Here is a 22,974-nt window from a genome sequence, read left to right as displayed (position 1 = left end):
GTGGCTGCGTTACAGGTGTAGATGGGGGATATGACATTGTAGATTAGGAGACAGCTGTTGGCAATTCATTATTGGGTCAACAGGGACATGGGGTGTCTCATCCTGCAAAGGGATTTTACAGGCATGCTGGGAACATGAGCGAAGACAGAACACAAGTTTTAGGTGGGTAATACCCAGTCGAAGGAGATGGGACTGTAATGAAGGGAGTTCAGTCTGACGGTAGTTATTCCTGTAAATCCACAATGGCTACTCCGGTCTCCAGTAGTTGATCTAGAAGTGCTGGAAAGACTACAGAATGATAGGGAGGGTGTTGATCCATCTGATTTGTTTAAGAGATGTCTGGATACTGTGTATCAGGATATTGTGAGGCCATTTACACAGATGGTTCAGGACGTACTGGGTCAGCGTTTTCGGTGCAGGAATGTGGGGTGGCAGTCAGGAAACATTTTACAGATTATCTGGCTGTATATAAGGCAGAGTTGATAGCCATACTGTTGGCCTTGCAGTGGGTGGAGGAAGTCAAGCCAGACAGAATAGTTATTTGCTCTGATTCATGTGCAGTGTTGATGAGTCTCCAATCCTTTAGGTCACGTAGCAGACAATGCCATGTTTAATGAGGGTCTACAAACCCTTGGCAAGATTAGACAGATGGGTATACAGATAAGATTTACTTGGGTCCCAGCCCATGTGGGGGTGGAGGGGAACGAGGCAGTTGATGTACTGGCTAAACAAGCACTTAGTAGTGGGGATGTTGTAGTTTCACTGAGCAAGGCAGAGGCAACAAGCCTGATATGGACAGTGATGGTGTAGAGATGGCAGGAACAGTGGAATAGAGATACGAAGGGCAGGCATTTATTTCAAGTACAGAGGCAAGTCTATAATTCTAACAGCTTTTTTGTTGGCAGAGTATTTAATTGTCTTAAAATATAGTTCAATTTCGTTTAGCAAGGGAAGAAGTAAAATAACCAAGCAAGAACCGTGGTCAGACTAATGGAAGGCGTGTCTTGTCACGGCAGACGAATCAGGGGTTGGTTTACTAGTGCCTATCTCGATAGCTTTGTCAAGTTAGCTAACAGCAGCTYACGTCTGTCGACAGCATGTCCACTCAACATTTAGGGAAACAGGCAACATGCCATGAAATCCCATCAAATTCACAACGCAGATAGATAMCCTTTATAGCTACGCTATAAACTAGAGGTGAGTATCACGCTTTGACATGTTTTATCTTCTGTTTTGCGATATTTAGTCAGCTAGCTAGCTAGTGTCTGTTAGCCAGCTAGCTAGCCTTAGCTATCAAGCATCTTGAATTGGGGAGGGCTGGCGTGTGTTCCTGTTTTGCCGTTAGATTAGCTACTGTACATGCATGATCGCTCATGTCTAGCTAACGTTAGTTAGCTACCTAGGTAGGTTACACAACAAATGTTTTGTGAGCGTTTTATAATTTGAGAAAGGAGCACGAGAACATGTTTAAATAAAAAAATTGAGTTTGACAACATGTCCGTGATGTAATCATCATTACATCACCACGCCAACAAAACTACAAGGTCAGATTTGCAGACTGGGTGGAGATGTCACAAAGTATCTTTGTAGATGTGCATGTAGTGCAAACATGAGATGCAGTACAGTGCAATATTGCAGTTACTTAGCTAGCTACAGTTTGTTGTCCTGCACCAGAATATAACTTTAGCTGGGTCATTCCTACTGAGCGGTGCCTTTTGGACCTAATAACTTTTGGGGAAATAAATTATCTATTTTTTTTTCTATCAGAAAAAGGACATGTTTGACTTTCAGAAAAACAAATTGATCAAACTCAGGCACTTTCATCAGGTGCATTTTCCAATCTGTTATGTGCATAATCCCAACAGGGTGGAAATGTAAAGACTAAATTAGCCATAGCTATGTGAGTGAGAGATTGAACCAGCACAGTGGTTCCCAAACTTTTTATAGTCCCGTACCCCTTCAAACATTCACATTCAACCTCCAGCTGCGTACCCCCTCTGGCACCAGGGTCAGTGCACTCTCAAATGTTGTTTTTGTTGCCATAATTGTAAGCCTGCCACACACACACACACACACTATACGATACATTTATTAAACATAAGAATAAGTGTGAGTTTGTCACAACCCGGCTTGTGGGAAGTGACAAAGAGCTCTTATAGGACCAGGGCACAAATAATAATATAATTTATCTCTTTATTTAACCATCTTACATATAAAACCTTATTTGTTCATCGAAAATTGTGACTAACTCATCACAGGTTAATGAGAAGGTTGTGCTTGAAAGGATGTTGGTTGTATTGGAGAGAGTCTGTCTTAAATAATTTTCCACATACAGTCTGTGCCGTATTTAGTTTTCATGCTGGTGAGGGCCGACAATCCACTCTCACATAGGTACGTGGTTGCAAAGGGCATCATGGTCTTAACAGCGCAATTTGCCAAGGACAGGATACTCTGAGCACAGCCCAATCCAGAAATCTTCAATTTCAATGAGGCTCTCTTGTTCAGATATTGGTAAGTGGACTGGAGGCAGGGCAGAAAGGGATAACGAATCCAGTTGTTTTTGTCATCTGTTTTGGGAAGGTACCTGCATAATTGCGCACCCAACTCACTCAGGTGCTTCGCTATATCACATTTGACATGGTCTGTAAGCTTGAGTTAATTTGCACACAAAAAATCATACAATGATGGAAAGACCTGTGTGTTGTCCTTGTTAATGCAGACAGAGAAGAGCTCCAACTTCTTAATCATAGCTTCAATTTTGTCCTGCACATTGAATATAGTTGCAGAGAGTCCCTGTAATCCTAGATTCAGATCATTCAGGTGAGAAAAAACATCACCCAGATAGGCCAGTCATGTGAGAAACTCATCATCATGCAAGCGGTCAGATAAGTGAAAATGATGGTCAGTAAGAAACTTTAAGCTTATCTCTCAATTTAAAAAAAATAATAAAGGTCAATACTTTATCCCTTGATAACCAGCGCACTTCTGTATGTTGTAAAAGTTTTGCGTTGGCTCTGCCCATATCATTGCATATTGCAGAATATACATCAGAGTTCAGAGAGTTCATGCACATTTGTGGCCTGCTGGAGGTCATTTTGCAGGGCTCTGGCATTGCTCCTCCTTGCACAAAGGCGGAGGTAGCGGTCCTGCTGCTGGGTTGTTGCCCTCCTACGGCCTCCTCCACGTCTCCTGATGTACTGGCCTGTCTCCTGGTAGCGCCTCCATGCTCTGGACACTACGCTGACAGACACAGCAAACCTTCTTGCCACAGCTCGCATTGATGTGCCATCCTGGATGAGCTGCACTACCTGAGCCACTTGTGTGGGTTGTAGACTCCGTCTCATGCTACCACTAGAGTGAGAGCACCGCCAGCATTCTAACCACTAGGCTACCTGCCGCCCCAGATGCAGTGCCTTAGTTGCTCCCGAGTAGCGCAGCGTTCTAACAGGGTGGAAAGTGATATCAGGGACACGCATAATCTTAAATAAAATAATAAATACAAAAATCATGAAGAAAACATTATTGTTGAGAGAATTTAACTAGGACTATAAAATAATGAAWTAAGATATTTATTTTATGGCATATTTCTCGTGGAAGTTGATGAGTAACACCCTTTTGGACATGGTAAAAATGCYTACATCCACTGAAAAGTTTTCAAAATGCATAACATTCCCTTTCAAGATCCATATTTTTGAGTTTAAGGTAAAGGACAGCTGACCTTATCTCTAACGCCTTTTGGAATCCACCTTTTACACAAAATAAGAAGTTATATTTCCTGGGGACAGAAAAGGCACCATTGTAGGAATCACCCTGCCATTTATCACACAACACAGGGCAAGATTGATGAAGCACATGGATTAGAAATATTATGCATAATAATCAGATGCATGAGCCATAGAGGAAGTAGTTATMATTTTTACTCTTAACAACTTGCTATAACCAATGCTGTCTTAATTCTGTGAAATTAGCATAGACAATGTTGTAAATGTAGGAACCAGTTCCTGGCCTGTGTTCATGTTTTTGCTGAGGGTCGGGATATGGTGGGATTTGTTTTAGGGTAATCCTGCCACAGTCAGCTGCAGTAGGGGGAGGTGATAGTCAGGGAAATTGGAACGTGATCGTCTGCAGTACGAGACATTCGGCATGGCTTGATAAGTGCTCAGTTCCTCTGCAGTGCACAAACGCATTCAGCAACACATTCGATCATATGCTTGAGATGGCTCCCTCTGATCAAGAACTGGGCTAAGAAACAATTAGCCCTTTACAGGGCTATGTTAGTGGTACTGTAAAGAGAGAGGTAGATGTTCTCTCTTGTTGCTTTCTAGACTCTTTCATTCATAATCTGCCAATTATTAATTTATCTTAGTAAACACATTTGATATCACCCATTTCAATTTGCCAGGTTCTAATCCCCCCCCCCACTGTCTGTATTGAATGTGGGCTTAGTCAATATTCTGTGGATAGTAGTTTTTATGTTACCAGACGTGCTATTGTATCAGTGAGGTGTTGTGGGGTTTGAAAACTGGGTGTAGTAGCTAGGAGAGGGGAGACGTACACATAACAGATACCTTATCTTAGTGTGTCAAGCTCTCTATTATAACCCCTCCTATCCCACATGAATGAGGCTACTGTACGTCTAGTCACTATCACTTAGAAATAGACTCCTGAATAACAAGCTGTTTGTCATTTGGACTAGTAGTGGCTGTGGCTATTCAAGGACCCCTAAGACACACGTTTGGATAATATGCAGGAGCCTAGGGTTAGGCTAAGCTCAAGCTTTACAATAGCCATGCTGTTGTCCAGGCAGTGACCAGGCTGGCCGTCTTGCCCTGAGGACATTCTGTATTTTGTCTCAGTAATCAAGCACAGTTTGACAGAGTATAGCCTAGCTCAAAGCAGAGGCACTCCCCAACAGCCTTGTTTATTTCACATATAATGGAATCTGTCAAGCACTAACTAGCCTCTCATTAGAAGAGAAAATTAAAGTAACACTATGACAATGACATTTGAGAAGTGTGGTTAAAGTTGATGTTTTCTGTCTCCCTGTCTGTCTGAGGTGGTCAGGATGGGGGAGCGGCCTGTTGTTACCCCCTCAGCTGGAATCACTCCAGTGCAGCAGATGCTGGCCTCTGGCACTGGGGCGCTGCTCACATCAGTGTTCGGTAAGATCAATGTCCAATAGAGGGGCACAACAACAAACATGTCCTCTCTCTGCCAATAAATAAATAAACCTACCTAGGGAAATTTAGGGGAACCAGTAAAAGCACAGATTGCAAACACCAAGATGGTGGACTGAACACAGCTATGTAGACCACCTCAAGATAAAAACGTAATATTCAAAATCGGTAAGTTAGGCTAAATATTAGCACTACACAATCTGGTGGGKAATAACCTTCAATCTGGATAACAACACAAAACAAGTCCATAAGACTAGAGAAATGTATCAACAAATATGATGAAAACAAGCAACACCCAAACATGGCAGAGAGTAAGACAGAGGAACCTATTTCAAAACGAAAACGTGACTCTTCTACAGAGACGGACGATTTAATATTTTCACCACCGGGAATGGTAAAGGACAAAACCGATCTGTTAAAATCAATAAATGAAAAACTGGATATACTTGAACTAGTCAGTGTTGGTCAATTTCTTGAACAGATGATCAGGTCTATATAATTATCAAACTTATATATACAGTTGAAGTCGGAAGTTTACATACACCTTAGCCAAATACATTTAAACTCAGTTTTTCACAATTCCTGACATTTAATCCTAGTMAGAATTCCCTGTYTTAGGTCAGTTAGGATCACCACTTTATTTTAAGAATGTGAAATGTCAGAATAATAGTAGAGTKATTTATTTCAGCTTTTATTTCTTTCATCACATTCCCAGTGTGTCAGAAGTTTACATACACTCAATTAGTATTTGGTAGCATTGCCTTAACTTGAGTCAAATGTTTCGGGTAGCCTTCCACAAGCTTCCCACAATACGTTGGGTGAATTTTGGCCCATTCCTCCTGACAGAGCTGGTGTAACTGTCAGGTTTGTAGGCTTCCTTGCTCGCACACGCTTTTTCCAGTTCTGCCCACAAATTTTCTATAGGATTGAGGTCAGGGCTTTGTGATGGCCACTCCAATACCTTGACCTTGACTTCTATCTCAAGGCCATCAGACTGTTAAACAGCCACCACTAACATTGAGTGGCTGCTGCCAACATACTGACTCAACTCCAGCTCACTTTAATAATGGAAATTGATCAAAAATGTATCACTAGCCACTTTAAACAATGCCACTTAATATAATGTATATGTATATACTGTACTCTATATCATCTACTGCATCTTGCCATCTTTATGTAATACATGTATCACTAGCCACTTTAAACTATGCACTTTTATGTTTACATATCCTACATTACTCATCTCATATGTATATACTGTACTCGATACCATCTACTGCATCTTGCCTATGCCGTTCTGTACCATCACTCATTCATATATCTTTATGTACATAATCTTTATCCCTTTACACTTGTGTGTATAATGTAGTAGTTGTGGAATTGTTAGGTTAGATTACTCGTTAGTTATTACTGYATTGTCGGAACTAGAAGCACAAGCATTTCACTACACTCGCATTAACATCTGCTAACCATGTGTATGTTACAAATAAAATTTGATTTGATTTTACTTKGTTGTCCTTAGGCCATTTTGCTACAACTTTGGAAGTATGCTTAGGGTCATTGTCCATTTGGAAGACTCATTTGCGACCAAGCTTTAACTTCCTGACTGATTTGAGATGTTGCTTCAATATAGCCATATAATTTTCCATCCTCATGATGCCATCTATTTTGTGAAGTGCACCAGTCCCTCCTGCAGCAAAGCACCCCCACAACATGATGCTGCCACCCCCGTGCTTCACAGTAGGGATGGTGTTCTTCGGCTTGCAAGCCTCCYCCTTTTTCCTCCAAACATAACGATGGTCATTATGGTCAAACAGTTCTATTTTTGTTTCATCAGACCAGAGGAAATTTCTCCGAAAAGTATGATCTTTGTCCCCATGTGCCCATTTCTTTTAATTTTCCCATAATGTCAAGCAAAGAGGCACTGAGTTTGAAGGTAGGCCTTGAAATACATCCACAGGTACACCTCCAATTGACTCAAATGATGTCAATTAGCCTATCAGAAGCTTCTAAAGCCATGACATCAATTCCGGGAATTTTCCAAGCTGTGTAAAGGCACAGTCAACTCAGTGTATGTAAACTTCTGATCCACTGGAATTGTGATAGATTATTTCACTCTGTCTGTAAACAATTGTTGGAAAAATTACTTGTCATGCACAAAGTAGATGTCCTAACCAACTTGCCAAAACTATAGTTTGTTAACAAGAAATTTGTGGAGTGGTTGAAAAACAAGTTTTAACGACTCCAACCTAAGTGTATATAAACTTCCGACTTCAACTGTATTTCTCCCATGGGCAAAGAAATTCAAAAGGGGTGATGATATTAATTAACAGTAATTTTGATCCAAATGTGCACATCGTCCAAACAGATCGTCAAGGTAGATGGATTATTTTAAATATGTTATTGGACAATAAACAGATAAGAATCTATCAACTCTACAAGCAACACTAGACTCTATTATTATGGTAGGRGATTTTAATACGGTTTTAAATACCTCTATGGACCGTAAAGGAAATCACACTACAAACTATCACCTTCAGGCACTTAAGGAAATCATGAATGTCATGGATATATGGAGGCTTAAATACCCTGACCTAGTGAGATATACATGGCGGAGGCTTAATCAAGCTAGTCGTCTTGATTACTTTCTTAGCTAAATGCTTGGCGCATAGAATTGAAAAGGTATTGTCAGATATTATTCATCCTAATCAGACAGGTTTTTTACATGGATGATACATTGGAGATAATATAAGACAAGTACTGGAAACAATAGAATRCTATGAAATATCGGGGAAACCAGGCCTGGTTTCCATAGCTGATTTTGAAAATGCTTTTGATAAAGTATGACTGGAGTTTATATATAAATGCATCGAATATTTCAATTTTGGATAGTCTCTTATAAAATGGGTTTGTTATGTATAGTAACCCTAGGTGTAAAATAGTAAATAATGGCTACATCTCAGAAAGTTGTAGCCATGTCAAGAGGAGTAAAACAAGGTTGTCCACTCAGTATATCCATTTATTATTGCCATCGAAATGTAAGCTGTTAAAATTAGATCCAACAATAATATTTAGGGATTAGAAATCCCTGGCTTAAAAACAAAGGTGTCATTTTACGCTGACGATTTCATGTTTTCTTTTAAAACCACAATTAGAATCCCTCCACAGCCTCAGAGAGGATCTAGATACTTTTGCTAACCTCTCTGGATTAAAACCAAATTATGATAAGTGTACTACGTACTATTACGTATTAGATCACAAAAAAATTCAACTTTTACATTTACAGTGTAGTTTACCAATAAAATGGTCTGTCGGGGATGTGGACATACTCTGTATACAAATCCAGAAAGAAAGAAATTCTCACTCCAATAAATTTGAATAGAAAGTTAGCAAAAATAGATAAGATCTTGCTACAGTTGAAGTCGGAAGTTTACGTACACTTAGGTTGGAGTCATTAAAACGTGTTTTTCAACCACTCCACAAATTTCTTGTTAACAAACTATTGTTTTGGCAAGTCGGTTAGGACATCTACTTTGTGCATGAAACAAGTAATTTTTCCAACAATTGTTTACAGACAGATTATTTCACTTATAATTCACTGTATCACAATTCCAGTGGGTCAGAAGTTTACATACACTAAGTTGACTGTGCCTTTTAAACAGCTTGGAAAATTCCCAGAAATTATGTCATTGCTTTAGAAGCTTCTAATAGGCTAATTGACATCATTTGAGTCAATTGGAGGTGTACCTGTGGATGTATTTCAAGGCCTACCTTCAAACTCAGTGCCTCTTTGCTTGACATTATGGGAAAATCAAAAGAAATCAGCCAAGACCTCAGAAAAAAATGTGTTTACCTCCACAAGTCTGGTTCATCCTCATCCAAGCATGGGAAACAGTGTTTAAACCTTTTAGAATGAAGATCTGTGAAGTTATTTGGATTTTTACACCGGCAACAACGTCGCCTATGGGCACAAAGCTACCGTCGCTGGACCAGACAGGACTGGCAAAAAGTGCTCTTCACTGACGAGTCGCAGTTTTGTCTCACCAGGGGTGATGGTCGGATTCGCGTTTATTGTCGAAGGAATGTGCGTTACACCGAGGCCTGTACTCTGGAGCGGGATCGATTTGGAGGTGGAGGGTCCGTCATGGTCTGGGGGCGGTGTGTCACAGCATCATCGGACTGAGCTTGTTGTCATTGCAGGCAATCTCAACACTGTGCGTTACAGGGAAGACATCCTCCTCCCTCATGTGGTACCCTTCCTGCAGGCTCATCCTGGCATGACCCTCCAGCATGACAATGCCACCAGCCATACTGCTTGTTCTGTGTGTGATTTCCTGCAAGACAGGAATGTCAGTGTTCTGCTATGGCCAGCGAAGAGCGCAGATCTCAATCCCATTGAGCACGTCTGGGACCTGTTGGATCGGAGGGTGAGGGCTAGGGCCATTCCCCCCCCCAGAAATGTCCGGGAACTTGCAGGTGCCTTGGAGGAAGAGTGGGGTAGCATCTCACAGCAAGTTTTGGCAAATCTGGTACAGTCCATGAGGAGGAGATGCACTGCAGTTCATAATGCAGCTGGTGGCCACACCAGATACTGACTGTTATTTTTGATTTTGACCCCCCCATTTGTCCAGGGACACATTTTTTCATTTCTGTTAGTCACATGTCTGTGGAACTTGTTCAGTTTGTGTCTCAGTTGTTGAATCTTATGTTCATACAAATATTTACACATGTTTAGTTTTGCTGAAAATAAACGCAGTTGACAGTGAGAGGACGTTTCTATTTTTGCTGAGTTTATATACACACACACACACACACACTACCGTTCAAAAGTTTGGGGTCACTTAGAAATTTTCTTGTTTTTTAAAGAAAAGCCCTTTTTTTTGTCAATTTTAAAATAACATCAAATTGATCAGAAATACAGTATACATTAATGTTGTAAATGACTATTGTAGCTGGAAACGGCAGATTTTTTTTATGGAATATCTACGAAGGCGTACAGAGGCCCATTATCAGCAACCATCACTCCTGTGTTCCAATGGCACTTTGTGTTAGCTAATCCAAGTTTATAATTTTAAAAGGMTAATTGATCATTAGAAAACCCTTTTGCAATTATGAAAACTGTTGATCTGATTCAAGAAGCAATAAAACTGGCCTTTAGACTAGTTTAGTATCTGGAGCATCAGCATTTGTGGGTTCGATTACAGGCTCAAAATGTCCAGAAACAAAGACCTTTCTTCTGAAACTTGTCAGTCTATTCTTGTTCTGAGAAATGAAGGCTATTCCATGTGAGAAATTGCCAAGAAACTGAAGATCTCATACAATGCTGTGTTCTACTCTGTTCACAGAACAAACTGTCTCTAACCAGAATAGAAAGAGGAGTAGGAGGCCCCGGTGCACAACTAGTCCTCAACTGGCAGCTTCATTAAATAGTGCCTGTAAAACACCAGTATAAATGTCAACAGTGATGAGGCGACTCCAGGATGCTGGCCTTCATGAATATCTTGTATGCTGTGTGATGGCACGAACAAATTAATGATTGATTGATGCAGTAGCCTATATAACTATTGAAATATAGGCGTAAGAAAGTTACAGTACACAGGATGTGGTCTTAGGCCTACAGCTCGATGGTGGTTATACAAGGCTGCTATTCTAAGCCTACTAATTATGTCATTACTTATTATTATATTGATGATCATAATAATAGTAATGATAACAATAAGGGGATCCAGAAATAGGAGGGTTATTATTATAAATATAATTTTCCTGACAATTTTGAACAGTGTAAACAACACTAAATAATACCAGAGAAGTCCGATTTAATCAACGATAGTCAGTGTAAGTAAAGGTACAAGACTGTACATATCTGGCTGTGTCACAGTTCCAAGACCAGTCAGAAACGTCCAGGTAACCCTACGCCAATGACGCCGATGAATCTGAAAACTGATGTTGGGTCCGTTTTAAGTAGCAATGATATCCTTCTCCACCGTCTTACGACAGATTTCACAAACCAGTCATGACTGTTCAACAATTTATTTTTATTTTTAATGTACTTTCCAGCAAATTATAACTATTGTAGCAAAGGAGTTTTGAAGTTGAGGGTGCAGTATTTCTGAAGTTTGGCAATGAGGACAAAAACTAGCATAGTTCAGTAGCCAGCTAGTTTAGCCAAATGAGCTCGGACCTAGTGCGCATGTGCACCAAGCAAATTCAGGAGACAGATTATAGATTTTATGCCCTGATATCAGGAGCAGGTGGTGAAAAGTGAGATGAAACAATTCAGAGACTGAAGCAAATAAATCAGATAACAACTATTTAAGGAGAGTGAATTGATATACAGTACTGAAATCAGCTGTAACTGTCAATTGTAACAAAGATATATTAGATACTGTCTCTACAGAATTAGCTAGCTTGTTGACCACGCTGATTTTCATCAGGTTACGGGCAGGATTACGATTCATGATATCAAGACTTGATCTGCACTCTTAGCTGTTGAAAAATAAAATGTTTGTAAAAAGTATTTGTATAAAACGATTAAATGTTATTAAATATATACAGAATTTACATGAGCTCTCTGCCTAGCCTGCCACTAGGTGCCATGGCAACTGTAGAACTAGGATGAAATGTTCCATCATGGGTGACCGAGGCCTCCACGACAACACAGGAGTCTGCCACAACTGCATCAGAGGCTGTCACTGGTTCAGTTTGTGTGTCAGTCTGTGTTCATCTGAGCTCCAGTCTGGTTGTACAGGTTGAGGTCTGACCAGACTCCAAAGCCTGCAGAACAAGTGTCCAAGCCTTGTGTGTAGGAACACCCCCTCCCCCCCACAGATTTCTTTCAGAGAAGACACCGTTCTTGTAGAACACTATTCCATTTTCCCAGATCCACACACACACACTGCACCACACACAAACACACGCTCACACTCGTGTATGCACATGTTCCTCATTGACGAGGCCCATGATGGGTGTAAATAGATCAGTATAATTGACTCTGTCTCTCTTTCACAGTCACACCACTGGACGTGGTGAAGATAAGGCTGCAGGCCCAGCAAACACCATTCTATCAAGGTAGAACACTAACAGATAACATTCACTGCTTATAYGATGAGTCTGCTTATTGCTTCTTACCATTGTGGGGATAGCCTAAGTATTAGATGTTTATGTCCCCACTCCCCACCCCTGAAAACTGGGGAGCCAGGTAGCCTAGTGGTTAGCGCATTGGGCCAGTAACCGAAAGGTTGCTAGATCGAATCCCCGAGCTTACGTGGTACAAATCTGTTGTTCTGCCCCTGAACAAGCCACTGTTCCTAGGCCATCATTGTAAATAAGAATTTGTTCTTAACTGACTTGCCTAGTTAAATAAAACATTTATAAATGAAATGTAAAAAAAACCTCAACTGCACTGTCATTGCTTTCACTGTGAGAGACTACATTCAGCCTCTTGCCCATCTGCTCCCTAAGCCTAAATAATAGAATAGGGGTTGAGGTAAAGGGGGTTTAGAAGTCCTTATGTCGGCAATGTTGACCTTCGGCAGTCATGTCAGGCTACATTTAGTGGAATGTGAGACGTGCTTTAGCTTTTCTCTGCTCAAATGCTTATTTTGTGTGTCTTGTCCTCTTTCATTGTCTCTCTCTCTCTCTCTTTGCTTTGTTTCATAGCTTTAGCTGCTGACTCTGCCTCATGGAGTGGTGTAATCCGCCCCGCCAAATGTGAGTATAACTCTCCGGCGCCGCTTGCTGCATGCCCAGACTTTGCCCAGTCTGACTGACTACATGTGCCTATCTGGCACTGCTCTGCCAATATGACCTAACAAACTGGGTTTCCTGGGGAAACAAAACAAATGCACTTTAACCATAGTCTGAGCAAATTGATTTTGAAGTATTTGGCATTTATATGTACCCTCTATGTCTATATATGTAACCTCATACTCTTCTTCAGTGCACCCTCATACTCTCAGCTGAATGATTATATGGGCTTGGTGCTCTCTCTCTATCTCTCCACTCAGCTACACCATGACTCACTCTGAACATTTTATAAAGAAAACTAAGGACAATTAGCCCAGATAGTGCAACCAGCTAGTTATTATTAGCATATTGAACTTCGCAACGAAATGATGTGGTAACAATGAGTGCTTTCTGGTACTTGAAAGAATTCAACATGATTCATAGCTACCGGGTATCAAATTGTGCCTTGTGGTACTTGTGTTTATGAATTTCAAAGAAACAAACAAGTAGTTCATAGGTTATACTGTATAACACCCATTTTACTATGTAATTTTCTATTACTAGAGGAGCTCGTTTGTTTGTTTATAGATTTCTCCTCAAATCCTTTGCCTTGGATTGACCATTTGCCAATACCTAAAATAAGGCAAACACTAGTAGTCCAGAGCAGGCCTTGGCTAGAGCATCCTTGGGGTTATCGTCCCCAGTGTCTGTCTGACCGGTTTACCTCTGTTATTAATAGCTTATCTAACCTCTGTCATGGACACCCTCACATCAATATAAGTTAAACTATTGACTGAAAAACAAACTGTTAAAGTATTTTTTTTTTTTTTACCAATGTCATTATTTTATAGAACTATTGAATATCCATTAATTTGACATAGAACTAGAAGCTATAGATCAAATGGACATACTGTAATTACACATGAATGTGTGCCCTACAGAGACGCCAACGTTTGGCATTACTCTCAGTATGTTCACATTTACCTATTTATAGTCTAGATAGAAGTAGAGCTTCATGTCTCATACAGTAACGTATTAACCAGTATGGTTATGTTTTGGTGACCCTGTTCTTGTGTTTTGTCTCAGGGAAGTGCTTCCTGTATTGTAATGGCCTGATGGATCACATCTATGTGTGTCAGTATGGGGCCAGCTGCACCAGCTGGTACAAAACACCAACCCACTTCAGTGGCACCCTGGTAAGAGACTCAGAACCCTCTTATTCGCTCCCACCAACACAGCACAACATCACCTGGCTTGACATAGTTAAAGCACTGGATGGGGAACGACCTGTCTTTTGAAGTCCCAAATGTTTGTATTGTTTTGGAACTCCACAGTTCCCAAGGACAAACACGGTGTGGTGTTTGTTTTTCTCAGGATGCTTTTGTGAAGATCACGCGCAACGAGGGGGTCAGGTCTCTGTGGAGCGGGCTGCCTCCCACACTGTGAGTCACTGGGGTAGTTCAAGTACATGTATTTGTAATAAAGAACGGTAACAAGAGCAATCAGTCCTTGATTGTATAAAAGAGAAACTCAGAACTATGACTTCATGGTTTCAATTTCAGTGTGTTGTTTTGCACCTAATCAAGTAACAGCTTGCAGAGCTTTGAGATTGACAGTCTCTTGCTGTTTGTGTACAGGGTGATGGCGGTGCCTGCCACGGTCATCTACTTCACCTGCTATGACCAGCTCAGAGACTTACTGCGCTACGGCATGGGGTTCCAAGGCAACTACATCCCCCTGGTGGCAGGGGGTCTCGCTAGACGTAAGTGGACTAAATGGGACGGGGGTTCACAATGTCTTGAAGTTGATTAAGTCTTGATTATGATACAGTTCAGTTGTCACACACCACACTAAGAATGTAGATGTATAATAATGCCATTATTACATTGTTCCCTTCTGTAACATATTGTGTTTGTTGMTGCCCCTCTTCCGTTGACTCCCCCGTGTCTGTGTTCTCCAGTGGGAGCAGTGAGTGTGATCAGCCCATTAGAGCTGGTGCGTACCAAGATGCAGTCCCAGAAGCTGACCTACAGCGAGCTGAGGGTGTGTATCCGATCTAGTGTTGCCCAGGATGGCTGGCTGTCCCTGTGGAGGGGCTGGGGACCCACCGTCCTACGAGACGTCCCCTTCTCAGGTGAGACGTTATGTCACTAACCATCTATCTGTCACTGCTAGGGCTTAGTTGGACTGGTTGATAGWAGTTGGGGGTTACATAATGAAGACCGCCTGTGTGGGTGAATAGTAAATACTATCTTCGGTGTGATAATGTTTCTCAGTGACTTTTCAACCTGACTGTTTTTCTGTGTGTGCAGCCCTGTACTGGTTCAACTATGAGCTGGTGAAGGCCCAGCTGTGTGATCAGTACGATGTGTCTCAGGCCACCTTCTCCATCAGCTTCACAGCAGGGGCCATCTCTGGAGCTGTGAGTATCTCATTAATACATATACTGGGAATTTACAATGTAAAGCAGATGTCTTCTATTAGATTTCATGAAGAAGATGATGAATGGTTTGTACATTGCAAGGTGTATACAGTTAAATAGTCAAACTCTTTTTTTCCGCTCCTATTCTTTTCCGTTTCCTGTGAGTGAGGCAGAGGTGTGTTTTATTATAGGTAGATCATTGACAAATATGGATAAGATTTCAGTGTGCTATCTCTCACCAGGAAAGGAAAGCCAGTTGTAACACAGATGTTATTTGTATTTATGACAGAAAGAGGCCATGATAAATAAAACCAAATGCCTCTCCCTGCTGAAAACAGGCCTATGTTTGTTTAGAGAGATTCTCTCATATGTGAGAGAAGTGGACACACTTAATTAGCCTAGATCTGTAGTAAAACAGGAAGTTCCCTGTCAAATCTTGGCAGTTCTACAGTCCTCTCATGAGTTATTATAAGGGTTGAGTTGACACCAGAAAAAAATAGAGAATTGCTGTGTCATTGTGACAACCATTAGACTGTTGATAATTGATAACAGGTGGACCCCCTGGTTAAAGCCTGTTTTTAGTGTTTCACCTGTCTAGTTACATAACGTACTGCTGATCAATAGATCAGGGGGTAAATTATGTTGATTTCACTGGGTATTGCTTAGAGAGTGTGTCTATTGTCTTCTGTCCCAGGTGGCTGCCATCATGACCCTACCTTTTGACGTGGTGAAGACGCGAAGACAGATCCAACTGGGAGAGATGGAGACACTGGGAGGTGTGTATTTACAGGGGTCTTATGTACCCATATGGCCATTCTCGTCTGAAATCGTATTTTATCCTCTCTGATAGAACGTAGGATTGCCCACTAAATCTCTGTCTTTCTCCCCTTCCTCCTAGTCCCTATGAAGAATCCCACATCCACATGGCATATCATGAGGGGAATTTGGACTGAATCGGGATACAGGGGGCTCTTTGCAGGTAAGTCCAAAAGGATATATAAAAATTATATATTTGCAATGCCTGCAGCGCTGGTATAGTAAGCAGTCTGAATGGAGGACTAAATCAGGTAAATTGTGTCTCTTTATCCCCCTCAGGTTTCCTACCCAGGGTGATCAAAGTGGCCCCAGCCTGTGCTGTCATGATCAGCACCTATGAGTTTGGGAAGATCTTCTTCCAGAAGATGAACCTTGACCGGGAGCAACAGGCCTGCTGAGGGGCTGTGTGTGTGGAGAAGCAGGGTTGGTTGCCTTCTTCTGGGGCAGAATGGGAAGAGACTATTAGCAGCTGCCAATGCACGCTCACATGCACGCTGTGCAAGACTGCTCCTGGTTAAGACTTTGCACCTAGAAACCTGAGCTTCAAATCACCCTGGAGGAGTCTCTGTCTCTCAATTCAGACAAAGGCAAAGACATGAGGAATGGGCTTTTTTTTGTCTGTTTTCTAGCCCTTTCTATTGGCCCACAGGGAGGCTACTCCTACAACTGTGAACACTGTCATACGTGTATCCATGAATGTGTCCATTAGTTAAATTCAGAACTGTGGGGGAACAGCCCTGTGACCTAAGGCTTATTCAGACTTTAGCATGCTTTCCTTGCAMGCTAAAAGGTGTTCATCTTTGCTAGTACAGCCCCCTGCTGTTCATACYTGGGAGAACACTTCTAACAACAACCCTAAAAAAACTGCATGCAACCTAATCCATTCAATCAAGACCTTCCCTTCAACTACTAGCCCAGACCAAATGCATGGCTGAGCTGGGATGAGTAGATATTCTTAATGTAGCATTCTCTCATATTGATTTATCATCTGACCAATGGTAGCCTACTATTCAATGTCCATTTTTGTGATGGGAATAAACACAATACTTATGTAGGTGGGTTACCATGGCTCATTCCCCTAGGATGAGAACTGGGTTTTATGAGTTAATTTGGTACATGTTATTCAATCAAATTAAATACTTCAGACAAAACAGCTGACAAATTGACTATGCAATCTAAAAGGGGTTGACATACATTTTATTTATTTTTTACATGATTGAATGTATGCAGGTGTTCTGTTGATCCATTTCAGAACTGGGCTGAGTCAATATAGTTTTTTGAAGAATGTTCATTAGATTTTTTTTCAGCATTTCAGAAAGATCTGGAGTTCTACTAACTAGGCTACTGGACTGAACTGAGTTGTTGCCTTGATCTTAAATTTGTGTGTTTATTATTTCTTGTGTACATTACATGGATGTATAGAATGTTTTATATGCTGTGACTGGTTTTACTCTTTTTTTATTCAGTCAGAGGGATACAGATCATCTAACAGAATGCCTAATTGGATTCAAAGACATTTAAAAATATATATATATTATTTCACCTTTATTTAACCAGGTAGGCTAGTTGAGAACAAGTTGAGATGGACAGTTGTAAAATAAAAAAGGTGTTGCACCAATCACAAGAGCTTTTGCCTTATCTATTACCTGATGCATTTCTGTTACACTAGAATTCTAGATTTTGAGCAAGCGTTTATACAGCAGGAAGGCGGAGCCATGATGCTGGTTGGCGACGTTAATCACGTGACGGGTCACGTCCTTGTATAAATACCAAACATCCCCTTACATAGGCCTCTTTTTCAATCGGCCCTGAGACGAAATGGTGAGTTCGTCTTTCTTATTTGAGACTTGCGGTTTCAATCCGTTTTGTATCTTCGCAATCCTTATATGTTCCCCCTCTAAGTCAATAGGTAAGATACAGTTGTACGATGTTAGACCTTACCATAATAACATGGTCTTAGATTGTTACAGAATGAATGTATGCAGTAATCGTTGGCATACTGGTAGTTTAAAATGGCTGATACACTGAGGCCTAGCATGCTTCCTTGCTCAAATACATTTTTAAATAAAAATTTGTAACGTTAGTTCACAATCAAACTTGTTTAAAACTGACAACGTGCTAGTTAAGTTTCTACTGTTCACCTTATGAGGCCTGACACCCATTAGCCCGCCCAACAGTAACTAGTCAAGGTCCTCCGAACCGCTAACGACTGACGTTACACATGTTTATTCCAAGACGCTGTTTACATCGTCAGTTGGGATTTATTTAGTGAGGTTGCTACTCAGGTTATTGATTAAATATCCAATAGGTACAAATCATTGAATAGGGGTGACGATTGCCTCGACGGGCGGACAGAATGGTTGGCCTCGTGCTGTTCCTGTTCAATGTCGAGTTCTGACAAACTGACTCGCGTGCGTTCATATCGTTTTGTATGCCTCATGGACAATGTGCTGAATTGCGTTGTCTTCACAGTCCCACCGTAAATTTTCGGCTCCCCGCCACGGATCCTTGGGCTTCCTGCCCCGTAAGAGGAGCAGACGTCACCGTGGTAAGGTGAAGAGCTTCCCCAAGGATGACCCCAGCAAGCCAGTCCACTTGACTGCCTTCCTTGGCTACAAGGCTGGCATGACTCACATCGTGCGTGAAGTCGACAGACCTGGCTCAAGTGAGTATTTGGCTTCATTCTGTTTTGTTAGTTTAATTGACCTGGTGAATATTGCTCAGGGATTTATGAATACATAAACGAACCATATTAGTTTTCGTCTTGCATTACTGTTTGTCTTTTTTTCTGCCTATGATGATCCCCTCGACGGGCGGACATATTGGGTCTAACCCTTGATGAATGTCGAGCACTGAGCGCAGCCAATGAGCATTGACATTTTGCAATTTAAGTCTACTGTGGAACTCCTGTATTACAAACCTTTATACCTGACTACTATTTTCCTGCAGAGGTGAACAAGAAGGAAGTGGTTGAGGCTGTGACCATTGTGGAGACGCCTCCCATGGTTGTGGTGGGTGTTGTGGGCTATGTCGAGACCCCCCGTGGCCTGCGTTCCTTCAAGACCATCTTCGCTGAGCACATCAGTGATGAGTGCAAGCGTCGTTTCTACAGGAACTGGTGAGTCAATATACACATGAAAAAGTAATAGACATTTACACAAACATTTTGACTATTGGTTGAATGTGGTGTATAATGTTTAGATAGGAGCTTTGAAGCATGATGTTGCTCGACGTATAAGACATGTCGTGTTTTACTGAGCGAGTCTTAACATCCGGTGCCCCCCCTGGTGGCAGCTCCGCTCGGGTACCTCGTGGCCTGATGAGCTCCGGGCTCCTCTGGCCGGTGGAAAGTGCTTCTTAGAAACCGCGCCATGAGCCGAAACCCCTTCTGAAGCTGTAACTGCCCCCTTCGCCCCTGTGAAGGCTGGGTGAGCAGCTGAGTGCAGTGTTCTTCCGCTGGCCCCCTGGGGTTATGAAGGACCTGTGCCAACCCGTTTGCCTCTTCCCTACCCTCCGGTCACGCTGCATGATCTCAGGTACAAGTCCAAGAAGAAGGCCTTCACAAAGTACTGTAAGAAGTGGCAGGATGACGAGGGCAAGAAGCAGCTGGAGAAGGACTTCGCCTCCATGAAGAAGTACTGCCAGGTCGTCCGCATCATCGCCCACACACAGGTGAGTCTGAGCAGGATAGAATACGCTCCCTGCAATGCCCCATAGTTTTAATGAATCAGATCTCCCTTTGTCTGTGATGAGACCACGGAACACTGCGTCAGGCATGACGTCCGACACGCATGAGGATACATTCCATGCTGCCTTCCTTCTGAGACAATGTCCCTAGTATCACATTTTAACCCAATTTTGGGTTGAATACATAGTGTTTGTACTAGCTATACTGGTCCTTGTTCCAGGACTAGCAGGCTCACCTGCCTCTCTCCTCCCCCTCCAGATGAGGCTGCTGCCCCTGAAGCARAAGAAGTCCCACTTGATGGAGGTGCAGCTCAATGGAGGCTCCATCTCTGACAAGGTGGACTGGGCCCGTGAGAAGCTGGAGCAGTCTATCCCCATCACCAACGTCTTCACCCAGGATGAGATGATCGATGTCATCGGTGTCACAAAGGGTCACGGATACAAAGGTATGCGTGTTAAGTAGGGCTTTGTGTCTGTGATGAGACCACGGAACACTGCGTCAGGCATGGCGTCCGACACGCATGAGGATACATTCCATGCTGCCTTCCTTCTGTGACCACAACCAACTAATGACCATGTAGTTAACCACGGTTCAGTTATTCATGCCAAGTCCTCAGGTACTAAACATTGAAATTTCCCCTTTAGGTGTCACCAGCCGTTGGCACACAAAGAAGCTCCCCCGTAAGACCCATCGTGGTCTGCGTAAGGTGGCCTGTATCGGGGCCTGGCATCCCTCCCGTGTGGCCTTCTCTGTGGCCCGCGCTGGTCAGAAGGGTTACCACCACCGCACAGAGATCAACAAGAAGATCTACAAGATCGGCCAGGGMTACCACACCAAGGAYGGYAAGCTGGTGAAGAACAACGCTGCCACTGAGTACGATCTGTCCAACAAGAGCATCACCCCTTTGGGTGGCTTCGTCCACTACGGAGAGGTGACCAATGACTTTGTCATGCTGAAGGGCTGCACGATTGGAGTCAAGAAGAGGGTGCTAACCCTGCGYAAGGTGAGGAAAGAGGCAATTCCATCTTATACATGCTTATTCCAATGCATTGTCAGTTGGGATTTAGGTACTTATAAGTTGGATAAACTGAATAGGTACATATTAAATATGGGTGGTTCCTTCCCTGGGCCGACTGAACGAATGGCCATGTGCTGTCCTTGCATGTAGAGTTCTGACGTATACTGACTCCAGGACATTTGTTTCATACCAGATGGACAAGGTGCAAAATATTGTTGTCCTGTATGGCCTGTTAAAAGGAATGCATCAGTAATCTTTAAAAAATAAAAAATTATACTTCTGTTTTCAGTCTCTGTTGGTGCAGTCAAGCCGTCGTGCCACGGAGAAGATCGACCTCAAGTTCATCGACACCACCTCCAAGTTTGGCCACGGCCGCTTCCAGACATTGGAGGAAAAGAAGGCGTTCATGGTGTGTTCAGTTTCCATGACATTTACTTGTCTCTTCCCTTGTCTTCACTGTTTCACAAGTCCCCTGGATCAATGTAGTGGACCCACCCTAGTTCACATACAACCGGCATTGCAGCTCATTCCCCTATGCCCATAGTGCACTTATCGTAACCTGGTTCACTCTTGGTATGAATTTGGGTTCCATTCAGGTGCTAGATCAAACTTCAGTGAGGCAGGGGAGCGGCATCATTTTTTTGCTGTTCCCTGTTCACTCTCTGGGAACATCACCCCTGGAGCCACAGATGGCGTAGAGGTTGCTTATTAAACTCTCTATATGCRTTGTCACTGACCACTTGTCCTTTCTGTCTACAGGGACCACTCAAGAAGGACCGCATTGCCAAGGAAGAGACSGCCTAAATGCCATGTCCTCTAGCTCTGTCTGGTGGTATGAGTACTGCACTGCGGAGTTGTTTAATAATAAAACAAGTGAAAACTCCTTTCTCGTTTCTTATGATATGCATAGGGACTGTCTCAAACTTTAATCTGAGGTGATGTGAGGACTAACTGGGCCCAGCAAGTTGAGTTTTTGTATCAAGGTCAATGCGTGAATTTGTTTAACAAAAAATAGAAACCTTAYTTGCTACACGTGGCTTGATCAAATTGAGTGTCCTGATAAGTTGGACCGTTGACTGCCCAGAAGCTTTCAGGGAAATTCAACTAGCTTATTTTTGTGACACAGTTGTGTACATACTGTTTGTACCACCTAAACCGCTGTAATACTGTCGGACACTGGTGTACAAAGACTCAAACTGAATAGATGCATGGAGCAGATCTACCCCTTAGACTTGCTTTCGATGAGTGCCTCTAACTCACATTTCTGTGAATTTGGTCGCGTTGCCCAAGAAGTTAAATAATGCGGTTTAAAATTAAGGCAAATGTTCATGCATTTTACACAGTCAATTTTGACTGCATGCTGCCTGTTGATCTGCCCCAGTGGGCAAGAACAGTTCCACATCTTGCCACCAATTTGACGACTTTTTCAGTGTTTGCCGCCTAGAGTTAGTATCTTGTTACGTGAGTAATTTGTTACTGAAGGTAATGTACAAGCTCTATGCGGTTGCACCTGTTGGCAGTATACTTGTCAAGGTCAACATGGCTCATGAAATTAGCTGACTTCAAAAGGACTGCTTTCCTGTGGTTCAGTGGAGCGGTTGCCTACCTTGGAGCTGAAGGATGTTGATGCATTTGGGCAGTACTGGTGCCCATGTACCGCTGCAGATGACAGCTCGGTGAATAATGAAAACAGCAGATGTGGTTAATTACGACAGTTCAAGGCTAATAGATGGTTTGCGAATCTCATTACTACCTGCATAGTTACACGGCAAGATGTACGTATTGCTCTCCGCTAAAATCATTTTTGTGCTTTGAGTACGTAATGGGGATTTGGTCAGGGTAACAGATCCCGGCACTTATTCCATCAACACTGAGAAAGTGCCAGGGCTAATGTGATATGGCCCACAGCTGCAGGCTGTCCAGATTTTCGAGCGAACGAACACAACAGTCCACAGTGCACTGAGCAGGATGATGGTATGTCTGTAGATAAAGTACGTGTCAGTTTTAGACCATTATTGATTTACATGAATGTGAAAGTATACAGCCACATGTCTTTTTAAATGCAAGTCATTTTCCATTCAGCCAACAGTGGCTATACACTACAAAACATTAGGAGCACCTTTCTAAT

At 42.3% G+C, this 22,974-nt stretch overlaps 2 protein-coding genes, 1 long non-coding RNA gene and 3 other non-coding genes across 9 annotated transcripts in view; all 6 read left to right on the top strand.

Moving 5' to 3' along the window:
* LOC139029520 (uncharacterized) overlaps positions 1-17,766 on the top strand; it is a 163,118-nt gene extending 145,352 nt beyond the window's left edge. Inside the window, exon 2 of the long non-coding RNA XR_011481857.1 lies at positions 17,707-17,766. This is a non-coding gene — a long non-coding RNA (uncharacterized lncRNA). The remainder of the gene's footprint in view (positions 1-17,706) is intronic.
* LOC111980720 (mitochondrial glutathione transporter SLC25A39) lies at positions 751-17,192 on the top strand. 4 transcript variants are annotated; one of them, XM_024011628.3, is made up of 12 exons: positions 751-1,197; positions 5,065-5,162; positions 12,186-12,245; positions 12,837-12,887; positions 13,989-14,098; positions 14,277-14,344; positions 14,540-14,664; positions 14,863-15,036; positions 15,215-15,324; positions 16,019-16,100; positions 16,223-16,303; positions 16,420-17,192. In XM_024011628.3, exons 2-12 carry the CDS (start codon positions 5,066-5,068, stop codon positions 16,536-16,538), a joined length of 1,077 nt encoding a protein of 358 aa, XP_023867396.1. In that variant the 5' UTR covers positions 751-1,197; position 5,065; the 3' UTR covers positions 16,539-17,192. The 4 variants fall into 4 exon arrangements, with proteins under 4 accessions (XP_023867396.1, XP_023867395.1, XP_023867397.1 ...); XM_024011627.3 differs by having other exon boundaries at positions 758-1,197; positions 5,057-5,162; XM_024011629.3 differs by lacking the exon at positions 12,837-12,887 and having other exon boundaries at positions 758-1,197; positions 5,057-5,162.
* A 106-nt stretch (positions 17,767-17,872) lies between the features above and the next one.
* Positions 17,873-21,729, top strand: LOC111980714 (large ribosomal subunit protein uL3). The gene is made up of 8 exons (XM_024011621.2): positions 17,873-17,961; positions 18,613-18,805; positions 19,090-19,258; positions 19,677-19,812; positions 20,087-20,273; positions 20,473-20,831; positions 21,136-21,255; positions 21,606-21,729. Exons 1-8 carry the CDS (start codon positions 17,959-17,961, stop codon positions 21,648-21,650), a joined length of 1,212 nt encoding a protein of 403 aa, XP_023867389.1. The 5' UTR covers positions 17,873-17,958; the 3' UTR covers positions 21,651-21,729.
* Positions 19,878-19,971, top strand: LOC111982165 (small nucleolar RNA U83B). Its single transcript, XR_002879676.1, has one exon. It is a non-coding gene; the product is annotated as a small nucleolar RNA U83B (small nucleolar RNA).
* LOC111982168 (small nucleolar RNA U83B) lies at positions 20,296-20,388 on the top strand. Its single transcript, XR_002879679.1, has one exon. It is a non-coding gene; the product is annotated as a small nucleolar RNA U83B (small nucleolar RNA).
* LOC111982215 (small nucleolar RNA SNORA54) lies at positions 21,390-21,520 on the top strand. The gene has a single exon (XR_002879726.1). It is a non-coding gene; the product is annotated as a small nucleolar RNA SNORA54 (small nucleolar RNA).
* Positions 21,730-22,974: the final 1,245 nt, after the last annotated feature.

Source organism: Salvelinus sp. IW2-2015, linkage group LG20, assembly GCF_002910315.2.
Source record: "Salvelinus sp. IW2-2015 linkage group LG20, ASM291031v2, whole genome shotgun sequence".
Lineage (NCBI taxonomy): Eukaryota > Metazoa > Chordata > Actinopteri > Salmoniformes > Salmonidae > Salvelinus > Salvelinus sp. IW2-2015.
This window is presented reverse-complemented; position numbering and strand designations above follow the sequence as displayed.